A 17,365-nucleotide genomic window follows, 5' to 3' on the forward strand; every position below is an offset into this window, starting at 1 on the left:
GGAGAATAGCTTGACTACCTCTTCTTTGGGGCAGCCCCTCAAATATTGGAACACTGCTATCATGCCACCCCTAGTCCTTCTTTTCATTAAACCAGACATACCCAATTCCAGCAACCGTGCTTTCTGTGTTTCTATTTTTTAAAGTCAGACTTTGCCCAGGACTCTTCTCCCTTGAATTTAAATGACACACATTCAAACCATTTTACACATTGCTAGAAAATATTTGTCAGAAGAAGTTTCTCTGGTTCGTTTCCAGCTGGGACAACACTGTCAGCAAACCAAAGAAATAAACATCGAAGGGAGCTTGCCTGGAAATGAAGCTTTAATTCGGAAGTCAAAGGACAGTGAAAAATCCTCCTCTTTATGGCAGCCCCTCAAATATTGGAACACTGCTATCATGTCATCACTAGTCCTTCTTTTCTCTAGAGTAGACGTAACTATTCCAACAACTGTCCTTTATATGTTTTAGCAGCCTCATCCTTGATTAGGGGACTGGGGGAAAAAGAGATCTAAATTCCATTATCTTAGGGTAGGATGTTACAGAAGCATTTCTCAACTCTCCAAAATCACCCAGATTCCCTCTTCTAAAGCTCACCTCTGGCAATTTTCCAGTGCAGAAATGTCTCTCTTGCAGCTTTCTGGAGTCCCCCAAGACAAGAAGGGGACAAGCTTTCCCAAATCAGCCTCTTAGTTTCCCCAGGACTGCGGGCATGATGAGATCTCTCTTGCAAGCAAGGGAGAGAATAACATGATGCCACCGTCTCCTTCTTTAGGATGGGCTGCATGCATAGATGCCCATCACTCTATGCCCCTTCAGGATAAGCAGCATTGCACATTGCACTGTTATTATTGTTATTGGTTATAGCCGCCATACTTTTACTCTTTATGAGAAGCAATGTATCCCTAGACTCGTCTACCGTCTATGTAAGGGTTAAAGAAAGAGAGTGTGCTATTTCCTAGAGTGGCAAGATTCTGGGCAAGAACCTAAGGAGTTGCCCTAACTGATCCAATGATGTTCTTTTTTGAGGCTGGAAGCCGTTATGTGCACAAGTCGCCACCTGGTGGCTGTTTCCTGCAGAACTTGAGACTTCTGAGCAAGAATATACCTAGAATCAGAGGAGCATAAGGCTGGAAGGGACCTCAGAGGTCTCCTAGTCCAACCCCTGCCCAGAGTAGGAGGCCATATTGCATCAGAGACAAATGGCTGTCCAACCTTTTCTGGAAGACCTCCAGTGATGGAGCACCCACAACTCCCGGAGCCAAGCTGTTCCATTGATCAAGCGTTCTTTCTCACTGTCCAGGAAATTTCTTCTTAGTTCCAGATTGGATCTCTCTTTAACGAGCTTCCATCCCTTGCTTCTTCAGGTTTCTATACTTGAAACCAAGCAAATAAAAGCGACAAGAAAAGGATCTCTAAGCAAGTGGCCTATTTCAAATGCTTTGATTGATCGATTGGTTACATGCCATCAAGTTGTTGTGAATTCTTAACAGCCACATAGATTTTCTCTATGTCATTCATAGATAGATAGATAGATAGATAGATAGATAGATAGATAGATAGATAGATAGATAGATAGATATAAAGAAATAGAAATAGAAAGATATAGAGGTATGATACATAGATAAGAGAGAGGGGGGGTATGATATAGATATGATACATAGATAGATAGATAGATAGATAGATAGATAGATAGATAGATAGATAGATAGATAGATAGATAGATAGATAGATAGATAGATGTGGAGATATTCAGAAATACAGATAGATAAAGATATAGAGGTATGATATGTCGATGATAGATAGATAGATGGATAGATAGATAGATAGATAGATAGATAGATAGATAGATAGATAGATAGATTTCAGTGTATAATCAACTCAAATCTGTCTTCTCATCTCCACAATCTCAGCACAGAAAGGTAAAATACTGGGAACAGGCAAAAGTTTGCTGTCTTTGCAGACAATGCTTGAGTTAAGCAAAAGGTAGGATGTTTTATCTAAGAATAGTCCATAGAACACAATGCTGACATGGTTCCTGCTCCTTACCCCCCAAACTTTTCCCCTCTTTGGAAAGCAGTGAGACCCTAACCCTAATCCTCAGCAACTCCCTCCCCCCTCCAGGTCTGGTGCTTCCCTAATAAGGTTATCCAACCATAATTAGTTCATTAGTGGCCTCTGGCACCTGGCTTGCGCTACTCCCTGATATTCATAAGATCCCTGGCTTGACTTTGATAAATTAACAGCTGGCGTGCAGGTCACAGCCCCAAGCGCTGTTCAAACCCTCTCAATGTGAATTCCCCACGGGCGTGTCTATTTATTTCCTGGTATTCTCTTCCTCCCTAACGAGTGCAAATACAATCTTTAATTTCCTGAGCTTTCAAAAAGGCTGGAGGTGGGGGAATCTGTAAGATTTACTGCCTGTATTGTCTCAGGTGCTTTTTTCAAGAGGCAACTGGATTGTCCGAAAGGTGTTTTTTTTCAAGAGGCAACTGGATTGTCCGAAAGGTGCTTGTTTCAAGAGGCAACTGGATTGTCTGAAAGGTGCTTCTTTCAAGAGGCAACTGGATTGTCCGAAAGGTGCTTCTTTCAAGAGGCAACTGGATTGTCGGAAAAGTGCTTGTTTCAAGAGGCAACTGGACTTTCTGGTTTTTCTTTGAAGACGTTTTGGCTTCTCACCCAAGAAGCTTCTTCTTGTCTGGCCTTGGAAAATAGGTTGTCCCCCTCTTCTCTGTGACAGCCCCTCAAATATTGGAACACTGTTATCATGTCACCCTAATTCTTCTCGAGAACAGAATGGACTAGGGATAGCGATAGGGAAGGATAGAACACAACAGAATAGAATAAGCCGAAGGGACTTTGGAGGTCTTCTAGTCCAACCCCCTGCTTAGGCAGGAAAGCCTATACCATTTCAGACAAATGTTGTCCAGTCTCTTCTTTAAAACTTCCCATGTTGGACCATTCACAACTCCTAGAGGCAAAGTTGTTCCATGGATTAATTGTTCTATTAGGAAGTTTCTCCTTAATTCCAAGTTGCTTTTTTCCTTGATAAGTTTCCACCCATTGCACCCAATTAATCCATGGAACAACTGCCCGCAGGGGCTTTGGAGAATAGCTTGACTCCCTCTTCTTTGGGGCAGCCCCTGAGATATTGGAAGACTGCTATCATGTCACCCCTGGTCCTTCTCTTCACTAGGCTAGCCAGGCCCCACTTGCTGTGTCCCACTTGTAAAAATGTCTCCCTGCCCCCCATTTCTCCTCCCCTCCCATCCCAGGTATCACTTCCTCCCTCTTGCAGCAGCTATCCATCTCCACCCCACCCACTCACCCCCCAAAAAGGAAGCTATGAGCTTGTCAGATGGTGGAGGGGCCAAAAAAAAAACTTAATGCAAGGGGTCTTCAAACTTGGCAATTTTAAGACTTTTGGACTTCAACTCCCAGAATTCCTGAACTAACATGACTGGAAGAGGAATTCTGGGAGTTGAAGTTCACAAGTCTTAAAGCTGTCAAATTTGAAGAGCCCTGCCTTAATGGCTCCTCATCATCATCATCATGCAATGAGGTGGCCGGCAGCCTCTGCCTTCTTCGCCATAATTCCGAGCTCTTCCTCGGTCGTTAAGCGGATCCCACTTTCTTTCTTTGGCAAGCGGAACTCCTCGCGCCCTCTCCTTCTCCTGGCGTCTCCCAGAGCATCGGGCTCAGCATTCCGCCGAGGGGACTCCCACCCGCCGCTGCAGACCTGGACAGAGTTAAAAGCACGGAAAGGAATTCCTAGAGCGGAAGATCCTCCCGCAACCAGGGCGTCTTTCGGGTCGCAACGGCCGCTCTGGCTGCTGTCGCCGCCTTGGTGCCTCTACGGGGACCCGGCGGAGGCCTTGTTGGCGACCGATTTGGGCGGAGATCGACTTGGGGATCCCCGGGAGAAAAGCAAGGAGGCACCCTGTGATAATTCCTCGCCTTCGGAGCTTCTACAGCCTCCTCCTCCAGAGTTTGGACCAGAAGACCTCCAAGGTTCCTTCCAGTTGTTCTGATTGGCTGATTGAATGATTGATGGTTTGGTAGGTTGATTGATTGGGTGGCTGGATGGGTGAGTGGGTTGGTTGCTTGGTTGATTGGGTGCGTGAGTGGGTTGGTTGATAGGTAGGTCGGTGGGGTGATTGGTTGATGGGTTGGTTGATTGGGTAGGGGATTGGGGTGATTGGTTGATGGGTTGGTTGATTGGGTGGGTGAGTGGGTTGATTGGTTGATGGGTAGGTAGGTGGGGTGATTGATTGTGGATGGATGAGTGAGTGGGTTGGTTGGTTGGTTTATGGGTAGGTGAGTGGGGTGATTGGTTGATGGTAGGTGGGTGGGGTGATTGATTGATCCTCTGAATGCCCAGCCATCCTGTGCCCTTCCCCAGTTTCTTCCACAGCCACCGGAGCCACACTCCCACTCCCTGTCAGCTGCTCAATCTTCCCCTCAGAATCAGACTCCAACAAGGGCATGACAACTGATCCCACAGCCTTACGACACTGCAACCATCATAAATATGAACCCATTGCCAAGCGTCTCAATTTTGATCTCGTGACTGGGGGAGGGGTGCTTCAGCAGTCATAAGTGTGGAAACGGTCATAGGTCACTTTTTTCAATGCCGTACGAACTTTGAAAGGTTACTAAGCAAACTGTTAAGGACTAACCTGTAGTTATTTTTTTTTAATGGTGTTTGTGAGGAAATACAAGTAGTCCTCAACTTATGACCACAATTGTGCCCTACATTTATGTTGTTAAGTGAGACCTTTGTGAAGTGAGGTTTTGCCCCGTTTTACGACTTTTCTTGCCACTGTTAAGCAAATCGCTTCAGTTGTTAAATTAGCAACACGGTTGTTAAATGAATCTGGCTTCCGCATCGACTTTGCTTGTCAGAAGTTTGAAAAAAGGGATGGAAGGGGGGGCATGTGACCCTGGGACACTGTGCCCGTCATAAATGCGAGTCAATTATCAAGCCTCCCGAGTATAAATCACGTGGCCATGGGGATACTTCGAAGGTTGCAAAGGTGGAAAATGGTCATTAAGTCACTTTTTTTCAGCGCTGTTGTAACTTCAAACGGTCACTAAACGAATTGTACGTCGAGGACTGTCTAAGTGGGCTTTTGCGTGTGTGTGTGTACGTGAAATGAACATTGAAGCAAATGCGCATGATCTTGACACAAACTTTCTCTCACAGGAGATGGAGTGATTTGGGAAAAACAGCTTCAGCCTCTTGAGATTGAAGGTGGAGGGAAAATGGCTGCTCTGCACTGGGATCAGGTAAGGCAAGGTTTGATGACCCAGGGCGTGACACAAAAATAACCAAGGCACAAAAATAGAAGAAAGTCCCTTTAATGTCTCCAGCTTGGCTCCAATGTCCAATTATCCTCGGCTGGATATCAAACTCTTAAAGAAAACAGTTTACAGAGGCAGTAAATGCAGTCCGCACCCAAAGTAAAGTTAATTCAAAATAAAAAATCCAACACCACCACACTGAAAGAATTACTACTGCAGGCAAGGATGATTAATTGCAGACTTCTACCAGATAATGCAGCAACCACAGTTGGGAGGAAGCCAAAATACAGATAAGCTCCGACAAGAATACACACTTTGCTTCCAGTACCTTTGCCATGCGCAGTTTGTCCTTTTTAAACAGTCCTCCCAGATGCAGCCCATAAAGGGGATCAGAGCCCCTTCCTCCCCCATAGACCATGCCACTCACATTTCTCTCTTATCTGCTCCTCCCTGCGTGCCCTAGGATGAAGAAGGGATCTGGGTCTTCCTCTGAATGCCCATCCAGCCTGTGCCCTTCCCCAGTTTTCTCCACAGCCACCGGAGCTCTCACACTCCCACTCCCTGTCAGCTGTTCCGTCTCTCCCTTGGAGTCAGACTCCAACAGGGGTATGACACTGGGGCCCCAAGACTGTGGGCTATGACCCACTATCAGGCCATAGCCTATCCACTACCAGGCTGCGTGAGTGGCCAGCCAGCTGGTGCGCATGCATCTGCACGCATGGCCCTGCACACGCAAGCATCCCGGGTAGTTGTGGCCATGGGAGTGCTGCCAGCAATCCTAGTTCCGCCTTATTGGAGGCACTTGAGACCCACTCACACTAGTGTCATCATGGGCACTTGAGGCCCTGCTCGTGTGACCGTCATCGCGGGTGCTTGAGGCCCAATTCATCTGAGTGTCATCGTGGGCACTTATCCTACTCGCCTGAACTTTGCAGACCCCCAATTCGTGTGACCCTCGTGATGGGCGGTTGTGGTCTCACTCGTGTGAGCCTCATTGAAGGCGCTTGCAGCCCCATCAGGGGTGGGATTCTATCGGTTTGGCCCACCTGATAGCACCGAAGATCAGCCAAGACAGAACTGTTTCTCTCTTGAGGAGCTGCTGTTGGGACTGGGCTCCCATACTGACCTTCATTTCCTGCTTTTGAAGCACAGCTGCTTTGCGCGGCACCGCCAATTGCCGCCCGTCAGCTGTTGAAACCACAGAGAGAGTGCAGGATTTCAGGAGGTGAGTAGGAAACAGTCTGCGCTTGCGCAAAGTGTGTATTTGGCACGCGCGCATGCGCACACAGTGCGCCCACCAAGCCACGCCCACCGAACCAGTGGTAAACCACTTTGAAACCCACCACTGGGCCCCATCATGTGAGCCTCACCACATATGTTGCGGCGGGTTGCACATGCGCGCATCCACCTTTCCTTCCCACAAAAACATCCCTTCTTTCCCTCCTCCCGCCACTCTGGGCTGCCAATCCAGAAAGGTAAAGGGAAGAGAAAAGAGAAGAGAAGAGAAGTGGACTGGGCTGGGAAGGACAAGGAAAATCCTTTCATCTACATACAGGTCGTCCTCGGCTTATGACCCCAGTTGAGCCCCGAATTTCCACTGTTAAGCAAGGCATTTGTGAAGGGAGCTGTGCCCCACATTGTGATCTTTTTTTGCCACAGTTGAATCGCTGCCGTGGTTAAGCGAATCATGCGGTCGTTAAGCAAATCTGGCTTCACTCATTGTCTTTGGTTTGTCAGAAATCAACTGGGAAGGTAACGCATAGTGATTATATGACCTCTGGGATAGCGTGAGTGTCATAAATACATGCCAGTTGCCAAGCACCCAAATTTTGATCACGTGATGGTGGGGATGTTGCTGTGGTCGTACGTGTGAAAAATTTTCATATCAGTTTTTTCACCTCCTTTGTAACTTCAAATGGTCACTAAATGAATGTTTGTCAAGAACTACATGCACCATTGTCTGAAATTAGTCACCCTCCCTCCCTCCCTCCCTCTCTCTCTCTCTTTCTCTCTCCCTCCCTCTCTTCCTCTCCTTTCTCTCTCTCTCCCCTTCTCTCTCTCTCTCTCTCTCTCTCTCTCTCTCTGACATATACACACATATTCTCATTCTCACTTTCTCATTTCTGACAAATAGAATAGAATAGAATACAGTAACAGAGTTGGAAGGAATCTTGGAGCTCTTCTAGATCAGTGGTGGCTAACCTTTTTGGGCTCCTGTGCCAAAAATTGTGCGCGCGCTTGCACGCTTATGCTCGCATGCCAGCACCCAGAAGGCAATGCACAGTCCTCCACTCCTCCTATGCATGCGCGCGCAATCTCTACCTCCCACCCGCCCCCCATTGCCCCCTTACCTGCACTGCGCCTCACTGCTGATTTTCGGCCAGTTTGAGGCCTTTTTTGGACTTCCAGAGGCTTGAGGAAGGCTTCTGCAGGCTTTTCAGGATGAAAACTAGGCCCGTTTCGTCACTTCCGGTATTTCTAGAAAAACAGGAAGTGAGGAAACAGGCCTAATTTTTGTCCTGAAAAGCCTGCAGAAGCCTTCCTCAAGCCTCTGGGAGTCCGAAAAAGGCCTCAAACCGGCCGAAAATCAGCTGTAAGGTGCGCGCACGCGCAGTAAGTTTGCCTGCAGCTCACGTGCCAGCACAAATGGCTTTGCCTATGGCATGCATGCCATAAGTTCACCATCATGGTTCTAGATATTCACCAGTAATACTGTTATAAATGTAATAAATAAATAATATTGGTCATTCGGGGTACGATCCATGTTGTTTTGTAGGCAGAGAGTAGAAACCTGTAAATGATCTGTGAGCAAGGAAGTTTTTTCTCCTTTTTTTAGAGGCTTTTCACCTTAGAGGACATGGCTGTGCATTTCACTGAGGAAGAATGGGCGCTGCTGGAGCCTGACCAGAAAGCTCTGCACCGAGAGGTCATGGAGGAGATCAATGGGATTTTGGCCACTCTTGGTAAGGCTCTTTTTTTCCCTAGGAATCAATGCCCACAGCTATTGTAGGATTTTAAAATACATTTGCAGGTTTTCAAGTCCTCACGTTCTTTTCATTGCGTCTGTTGAAGTTTTTTAGTTTTTCAGTTTGTCTGTTGAAGTTTTTCACCCGCAGGATCTGTTGTTAAAAAATTGGAATCCCACCCCTGCTTTACAGCTCTCTCTAAGCACTTTACAGCCTCTTGCCCCCGACAATCTGGGTCCTAATTTTACCCACCTAGGATGGATGGAAGGCTGAGTCAACCCTGAGCCAGTCAGTTCTGAGGCAGACAGTAGCTGAACACATATTCCCCAATATCGTCCTTAGGCACTGTTTTCACCCTCACGTTTTAGCAATAGACTTATAGACCGTTTTACAGCGCTTTACAACAGGGGGTGGGATTCTAACGTTTCAGACCGGTTCTATAGAACCGGTTGTCAGGGTTCTGTGCAGTTCGAAGAACCAGCAAATCGTGCCCCTGGCTGGCCCCACCCCCTCCGCCCGCCCCTCTCCTCCCCACCAGTCAGTCCTTGTCACGCATGCCTGACATCTCTGACTGCGTTCTCCTTAAGTTATTTCTTTTTTTTCCCCCTCCTGACATCAGCTGTTCTGATGATCAGCTATTCCGGGATCCCCCTTGCTGTTTTACTGCTTCCCCGCACTCCATTTTTTGCCTTCCTGGGTCCCAGGGAAGCCTTCTTGGAACAAAAACGCCCCCCAGGAGGCTTGCCTGAGGCCCACATCCAAAAACAGAGCATTGGGGGGGTGCTGTATGTGTCACATTCTGGCGTCCAACTGTGTGTGTGTGTTTCATTATCTTTTGAAGTCTGCAATTCCTTATCCTGCCTGTGTGGTTTGTGTTGGTTTTTATTCATAATGTATATGTACTTTGGGTTCGGACTGAATTTCTTCCCTTTCTTCCCTTTAAAAACTGTTCTTGGGAGAGTTTTTTCTCCAGTGGATGATAACTGGACATTGGGGGCCAAGTTGGAGGAATTAAAGGGACTTTACCTACTTTTGTGATTTTGTTGCTTTTGTGCCATGCCCCTTTAGGTCATCACACCATGGTTGTTTTTCTGGAGGCAATTGGACTTCCTTGTTTTTTCTATTGAAGACCTACCCCACTATCCTGTCAGAGCTGAAGAAGCTTCTTGGATGAGAAGCGAAACATCTTCAAAACATCTTCAAAAGAAAAAAAAGCAAGGAAGTCCAGTTGCCTCCAGAAAAAAACACTTTTGGGATATGCTCTACTTTAATAAGGATTCAGAAGTCTTTTTTTTTTTTTTGCAAATTAACTTAAGTGTGACATGATAATTGCTATTTGTGCAGAAGTATTTCCTCTTATTACTACAGTTTCTTACCTAAAATAGTGATTTGGGAGGCGGCAATTTCCAAATTTAGATCCTTACCCAATTTTTGGTCTTTATCTCTTAAGGTGACGAGTGGAGAATCATGGATAAAAGAAAACCAAGTACAAACCCAAGATTTCACCAAGAAGGGAAGCCGTACGAATGCTCAGAGTGTGGAAAGGCCTTCAGGATGAAGACAAATCTTACCACTCACAAAACAACACACATGGCTGAAAACCGGCACAAATGCTTGGAGTGCAGAAAGCATTTCACCCAAAGTGCACAACTGAGCAGGCATCAAAACACTCACATGGGGGAAAAACCATATAAATGCCCGGATTGTGGGAAAAGCTTCATTTGGAAGACAAATTTAGAGAGGCACCAGAGGACTCACACGGGGGGAAAGCCCTTTAAATGCTTGGAATGCGGGAAAAGGTTCGTCGAGAGTTCGGCCCTGATTACTCACCGAATGATTCATATGGAGGAGAAACCGTACAAATGTTTGGAATGTGGGAAGTGCTTCATGTCGAATATGCACCTGAATGTCCATCAGAGAATCCACACAGGGGACAAATCATACACATGTTTAGAATGTGGAAGGAGCTTCAGCGAGAGCAGTAATCTCGCTTCCCATTGCAGGACACATAGTGGGGAGAAACCGTCCAAATGTTTGGAATGCGGAAAGTGTTTCAGTTCAGAGAGACACCTCAATGTCCATCAAAGAACCCACACAGGTGAGAAACCCTACCAATGTTCAAAATGCAGAAAGAGTTTCAGCATGAGCGGTAACCTTGCCTCCCACCAGAGAATTCACACCGGCGAGAAACCCTACCAATGTGTGGAGTGCAGCAAATGTTTTACTCGCAGTTCTGACCTTACCAAACACCGAAAAATTCACACGGGGGAGAAGCCGCGTGCGTGCCCCACGTGTGGAAAGTGTTTCACTTGCAGTTCGGATCTCCTGAAGCACAAAAAGACTCACACTGGTGAGAAGCCTCATAAGTGCTCCGAGTGCGGTATAGGCTTTGCTCGTAGCTCGGACCTAATCAAGCATAAAAAAATCCACACAGGGGAGAAGCCCCATCAGTGTTTGGAATGTGGGAAGGGCTTCATCACGAGGACCAAACTGAGCCTGCACAAGCGAAACCACACGGGGGAGAGGCCGTTTCCCTGCCTGGAGTGCGGCAAATGTTTTATTCAAGTCGCCCAGCTAAACCGGCATCAAAAAACTCACACAGGAGAGAGGCCATACAAATGCTTAGAATGCGGCCAAAGCTTTGTGCAGAGTTCTTCTCTTACCACCCACCAGATCACTCACACGGGGGAGAAACCCTTCAAATGCTCGGCGTGTGAAAAGTGCTTCAGTTCGAGCACCCACTTACGGAGGCACGAAAGGACACACTCGGGAGAAAAGCCGCATCGGTGCTCGGACTGTGGCAAGTGCTACAGCGAGCGGGCCGAACTAAGCCGACATCAGAGATCACACAGCGGGAAGAAGCCGTATCAATGCCTGGAATGCGGGAAAAGCTTCACACAGAGTTCTTCTCTGATTACCCATCAGATCACTCACACGGGAGAGAAACCCTATAAGTGTCTAGAATGCACGAAGTGTTTCAATTCAAACACACACTTGCGCAGGCACCAACGAACCCATACGGGGGAAAGGCCCTACAAATGCGCAGAATGCGGAAAGTGCTTCGCTTCCAACTCCCACCTCTGTCGCCACGAGCGAACCCACACCAGGGAGAGACCGTTCAAATGCCCGAAGTGCGGGAAGAGTTTCAATGTGAGCAGCAACCTCACTTCTCACCAGAGGATTCACACGGGCGAGAGGCGCTACAAATGCGCGGAGTGCGGGAAGGGCTTCCTTCGCAGCTCTCACCTGATCATACACGAGAGGATTCACCGGGGAGAGAAGCCATATAAATGCTCAGAGTGCGGGAAGTGCTTCATCACGAAGATCAACCTCAGCACCCATGAAAAAAATCACACGGGGGAGAAATCGTACAAATGCCTGGAGTGTGGGAAGTGTTTCAATTGGAATGCCCACCTCAGTACCCACCAGAGAACTCACACGGGAGAGAGGCCTTACATGTGCTCGGTGTGCGGGAAAAGTTTCAGCGTGAGCAGCTCCCTCGTGACCCATCAGAGAATTCACACCGGGGAGAAGCCGTACAAGTGTTTGGAATGTGGCAAGTGCTTCAGTTCAAACACACACCTCCGCAGGCATGAAAGAACACACATCAAAGAGAGGCCCGGTGCATGCTGATAAGTGGGGTAAGAGGATAAAGGATAATGTTCAGGAATCACGAAATTCCTACCAGGAATATAGAAAAGGCTCGACTCTCCAATGGCTGTTTTAAAACTTCACATGGTGGTACTGCCTAAAAAAGATCAAGTCTCTTTCAAATTAAGCTCAAAGCTATGGTTTTCCCTGCAGTAATGTCTGGCTGTGACGGGTGGATGGTAAGGAAAGCTGAGTGCCAAAAGATTTGACGCTTTCAAATTGTGGCATTGGAGAAGACTCTTGGACTCCAAGGAGATCAAATCGGTTGCTGTTGAAGGAAATCAACCCTGGTTGTTATTTGGAAGGACAGATACTGAAGCCGAAGCTCAAATACTTTGGCTGCTAAATGAGAAGAGAGGACTTATAAATGAGAAGAGTGAGAAAGTGACGCTAGGAAAGACTGAAGACCAAAGGAGGAAAGGAAAGCTGAGGATGAGATAGTTTGATAGTGTCATAAGGAAAGAAATCAAAGAACAGAGAGCTCAGTGCTATAACATTTTAGCAGATTGCACAATGGTGTGAATATACAATGTCTTTGTTTTTGGCCTTTTGACAATGAACCACACAATAATATGGTCATTTGCAAGCTCGTTCAGCGTCGCCTGAAAAACTGACACACTATACGACTTCATAAAGATAGTCCCAAAGGTGCTTTTTTCCAGAGGCAACTGGTTTTTCTTTGAAGACCTTTTGCTTCTCATCCAAGAAGCTTTTTCGGCTCTGACTGGGTGGTGGGAAATGGAAGGATTTATATACCTTGCAAACAGCTGGTCATTTGCATCCTTTTAGAGGGTCATTGAGGCCATTTGGAGGTTTATCTGTGTCCTCAGGGTTTAGTTTACTTTATTGTCATTGCGCCTCGTGCAACGAAATCAAACACCATCTTCAGTGCACATCATGACCATGAAAAAAAAACCACAAACACACATCCTTCACACTCCACACATTGAACTGAAAACCTCCATCACCGCACTATACAGTAGAATTCAAAAGACCTACTGCCCTGGGATAGAAGCTGTTTTTCACCTGAGTAGTTGCAAATGGGCGTGGAGCAGAGGTGGTATTCAGCAGGTTATGACCAGTTCCGGAGAACCGGTAGCGGATATTTTGAGTAGTTCGGAGAACTGGCAAATACCACCTCTGACTGGAGATTTTACAGTATCCTTCCCCTGACACGCCCACCAAGCCACGCCCACCAAGCCACGCCCACAGAACCAGTAGTAAAAAAAAAAAATGAATCCCACCACTGGCATGGAGCCTTCTTGGAACTGTTGGAAGGACTGTGTCGTAGACTGGAGATAGATGATGTTGTATTCCCCCCCCCCTTTGTTGAGGGAGAGCTGTTCAATTTTGACATAAATGGCCTCTTCTAAATATGGACTTCATAAGATAGATTGAAAACGATCGTGTATCTATCATGTTCATCAACCTCCAAGGGAGGCATCCTTCATACTCGTTATATTAGTGAATCATTTGATGTAACTGTGAAACAGGAAATTCTAATCGTAGACTATCAATAGAATGGTTTATAAACTGTGAAAGGCATACTAGGTCTACTGCATTGTGTTTTATTTCAGGCCTATTTTAAGTATATTGTCCAGTTGTTGGAAATGCATCTTAAACAATGTGGAATACGAGAGGTCCTCTGGTGTTTTCTGATTGTTTTCTTGCAGATGTTTCATTATCCAAACAAGATAACGTCATCATCATAGGTGGGTATTCAGCAGGTTCTGACCAGTTCTGGAGAACCAGTTGCGGAAATTTTGAGTAGTTCGGAGAACTGGCAAATACCACCTCTGATTGGCCCCATCCCCATCTATTCTCTGCCTCCCATTGAGTCCCAGCTGATCGGCTGGGTCTTTGGTTGCCCTGCACAGGAGAACGTAGCTGGAAAGCAGATTAATAGGCTGGGGAGGGAATGGGGATTTTACAGTATTCTTCCCCTGCCATGCCCACCAAGCCATGCCCACAGAACCGGTAGTAAAAATATTTGAATCCCACCACTGGTCATTTAGAATTTAGAATACCTTTATTGTCATTGCATTCCACGAATACAATGAAATTTGAAAGCTTACTCCAGCACAATGCCCCAAACACCACATCACAATCACACTACAGAGTATTTAAAAATTAAAATAATTAAAATAATAATAATAATTAAAAACCTAGTCTAAAACCTATCTAAAACATTTAGTAAGTTAAATAGTTTAAAAATGTCACTATATACATAGGGCTAAATCACAAATGACAAATGCACTGTTTGTTTCAAGACAATTACTGCCTTGGAAAAGACACTGTTTCTCAATCTATTAGTCCTCATTTTAAGACACCTATAACATCTCCCTGATGGTAACAGTTCAAAGTATGAATGACCAGGATGAGAACGGTCTGTGGAGATTTTTAGTGTTCTAGAGAGGAGTCTGGTCTTTGCAATCTCTTCCAAAGAAGAAAGAGAGCGACCGATTATTTTTTGTGCTGTGTTTATAACTCTCTGGAGCATCTTCTTATCCACTACAGAGCATCCAGCATACCATACCGTTACACAGTATGCCAAAATGCTCTCTATGGTAGAATGGTAAAAAGTAATCAGCAACTTCTTACCCATATAATGTGGATGCATAACATCACATTCAGAGGTGGAGAGTAGAGTTTAGTAGGAGATCTGGACATTGTTCTGACCCAAACCTTGTTCCAAGTAAACAAACAAATACAGAGATAAAAGCAAAACCTTTTAATGCCTCTCTGTAAATTTCGTTAATTCATGGTTAAAAGGCTATTAAAACTAATTGTCTCTGATAAGAACGAGCCTTGCCAAAGTTGTGCAAGGCTGCCAAAAGCACTAGATTAAGTTGCCAAGAAATATTCCAAACAAAAATTCAAACACAAACCAAGATAGTCCGAAGTTCCACAAGGCTTGAAGTGCAAGAACTTATTTGCTTCCTGCAAAGAATACCAGTCTCTCAGACTGGCTTTTATCTCTCAAGGGAGGGGCCATTACCTTGCAGCCTTACTCCCGAGTCGCCCGTGCTGCTGCAGCAGCTCCTCAGGAACCTCTTCATCGCTGCTGCCAACCTCCACAATCTCTGAGGCAGCACTCCACTCCCTGATGGTCCTGGCCCCATCCCTGCATCACACACAGGCCCCTCATCTGAGTCCTCGCTCTCCCAAACCTCAGCCGTCCGCACCTACTGCCGGCAAACCACAACAGACGTGTAGTTCTCTTTAAGAAAGAAAACAAAAGGACCATAGCGTGTTCCCTCTTCCCAGAACACCTTAGCTGAAGCGTAGCATCTGATGGACCCAAACGTCACATCATCTAAGTAGTCCTCGGCTTACGACCCAGTTGGATAGCCTTGATTGATGTTACAACAGACCTCCTGAAAGATATTGAAGATCTGCTTCTAAAGGTCCAACAGCTGTGCCTCCCTGCCTCGCCACCCAGGGGTGGGCTTAAAAATTTTTTAGCAATGGGTTCTCTGCCTGGTTGCTGAGAGGCGTGGCCATGGTGGGCGTGGCCTAGTCAGCCTCCTGCACCATGGTGGGAAGGGGGCATTTTTGCCCTGCCCGGGCTCTCGAGGCTTTTCTCGAGTCTCCAGGAGGGTGAAAATGGCCTCCCGGGGCTCCGGAGGCTCTCTGGAAGCCGGAAACGGGCCAGTTTCTGGCCTTCCCGGATTTCTGCGAGGCCTGTTTTTTCACCCTCCCCAAGCCTCCGTGCGTACCCTGCACTTACCTGCATCCAAAAGAGGCCGCAAGGGGGACTCCTGGGAGGGATGGACAAGGTGGGTGGGGCAGGTGGGGTGGGTGGGGCCAGCCAGGAGTGGGATTTGGGGGTTCTCCAAACTGCACAGAATCTTAGCTAGGGCCTCTCCAGCAGCCCACCCCTGCCCCTAAACCACCACCACCCCAGCGATCCCATGATGGGATTTTGAACGTTTCCAACCAGGTTAAATTTATGGTCTCTTGCAGCATCCTGCAGTCAAGTGACCATGATTTTTGCCAAGCATCAGCGTTTGCCTCCAGTTTTTGGCAAAATGGGCCCCGTTTGCTTAAATGGCCATGGTATTTGCTTAAACAACAACAAAAAAAAAATATCAAATTGCCTTTGGTCACGTGATGATTTGCTTTACGGCCGTCGCGACTTACAAATGTACTGGGCAGGCTCCATTATGGTCGTAATTTGAGGATTTGTATATCACATACATAAAAGCAGCTCCTGTCTAACAAGCTCAGTGTAGAATTTAATAGAGGTGTTGAAATGATTTTTGTATTCCATTGTTGGAAAAAAAATATCCATCTGGTTCGGTTCCAAGGTGGGAGAAAGACACTGGAAACGTGGAGGCTGATTGGAAAGATGGTTTAATGTTGAAGCAGAACCACGTGGGTAATTCTGGTGCAGCTGAACACATGGAGTTGAGAATGTGTGTGGGGGTATTTATATCTTCTCTTGGGCTCTGCATTAGAGCTTCCTGTTCCTGTGCAAGAACGTGTACTCTATTGGTTGTTGTCAGACTCCCATGGGGCCATGTACCAGATCAAGTACACGGAGTTTGTCTGAGCTAAGCTTGGTTGAAGTTTGGCTGATGCAATGTCTTTAGGAGATTATACAATGTGGTGAGCTGGATGGTAGAAAGGCTAATCCTATTATGTCCTGAGAAGTCATATCTTAATCCAATCATCCTGGAGCTGGAGGTCTTTTGTTCTGAAGATAGGCCGCACCAAATATCTGCTAGGGCTATTAAGAAAGACTTAGGGACTGCTTTTTGTCTGCAGGAGCATGTTTCTCTATTTCTCCTTTAGGGAAATATAATATTCGGCCTTTTTTAATCTTTCCCAAAACATTTCATTCTTCTAGGGCAGGGGTCCCCAACCACCAGGCCCTGGACCGGTGCCGGTCCGTGGATCATTTTCTACCGGGGCACCGGTTTGCTGGCGCCGCCATCTTGTTTCGACGAGAAAGTGCTTCCGGGTGAGCTTTTCCATTGTTGGAAAAAAATATCCATCTGGTTCGGTTCCAAGCTGGGAGAAAGACACTGGAAACGTGGAGGCTGATTGGAAAGATGGTTTAATGTTGAAGCAGAACCACGTGGGTAATTCTGGTGCAGCTGAACACATGGAGTTGAGAATGTGTGTGGGGGTATTTATATCTTCTTGGGCTCTGCATTAGAGCTTCCTGTTCCTGTGCAAGAACGTGTACTCTATTGGTTGTTGTCAGACTCCCATGGGGCCATGTACCAGATCAAGTACACGGAGTTTGTCTGAGCTAAGCTTGGTTGAAGTTTGGCTGATGCAATGTCTTTAGGAGATTATACAATGTGGTGAGCTGGATGGTAGAAAGGCTAATCCTATTATGTCCTGAGGAGTCATATCTTAATCCAATCATCCTGGAGCTGGAGGTCTTTTGTTCTGAAGATAGGCCGCACCAAATATCTGCTAGGGCTATTAAGAA

The 17,365-nt window shown here is 46.4% G+C and overlaps 2 protein-coding genes across 3 annotated transcripts in view; one reads left to right on the forward strand and one right to left on the reverse strand.

The window, feature by feature from the left end:
* LOC113432072 (vomeronasal type-2 receptor 26-like) overlaps positions 1-17,365 on the reverse strand; it is a 492,433-nt gene that overhangs the window by 165,521 nt on the left and 309,547 nt on the right. The window lies entirely within an intron of this gene.
* Positions 3,651-13,558, forward strand: LOC113425992 (uncharacterized). Of its 2 annotated transcripts, XM_026688309.2 has the most exons (4): positions 3,651-4,009; positions 5,205-5,287; positions 8,139-8,265; positions 9,719-13,558. In XM_026688309.2, exons 2-4 carry the CDS (start codon positions 5,264-5,266, stop codon positions 11,899-11,901), a joined length of 2,334 nt encoding a protein of 777 aa, XP_026544094.2. In that variant the 5' UTR covers positions 3,651-4,009; positions 5,205-5,263; the 3' UTR covers positions 11,902-13,558. The 2 variants fall into 2 exon arrangements, with proteins under 2 accessions (XP_026544094.2, XP_087809951.1); XM_087953825.1 differs by lacking the exons at positions 3,651-4,009; positions 5,205-5,287 and adding an exon at positions 5,638-6,527.

This window comes from Notechis scutatus, chromosome 2 (assembly GCF_049901735.1).
Source record: "Notechis scutatus isolate UNSWTSFEM ecotype Mainland chromosome 2, rNotScu1.2, whole genome shotgun sequence".
Taxonomy (NCBI): Eukaryota; Metazoa; Chordata; class Lepidosauria; order Squamata; family Elapidae; genus Notechis; species Notechis scutatus.

Bases quoted from the DNA above. Each gene is read 5' to 3' on its own strand.
- LOC113425992 (XM_026688309.2), top strand. From the start codon at position 5,264: ATGGCTGCTCTGCACTGGGATCAG. The intron at 5,288-8,138 runs GTAAGGCAAGGT...TCCTTTTTTTAG, and splicing joins CTGCTCTGCACTGGGATCAG to AGGCTTTTCACCTTAGAGGA. The intron at 8,266-9,718 runs GTAAGGCTCTTT...TTATCTCTTAAG, and splicing joins TGGGATTTTGGCCACTCTTG to GTGACGAGTGGAGAATCATG.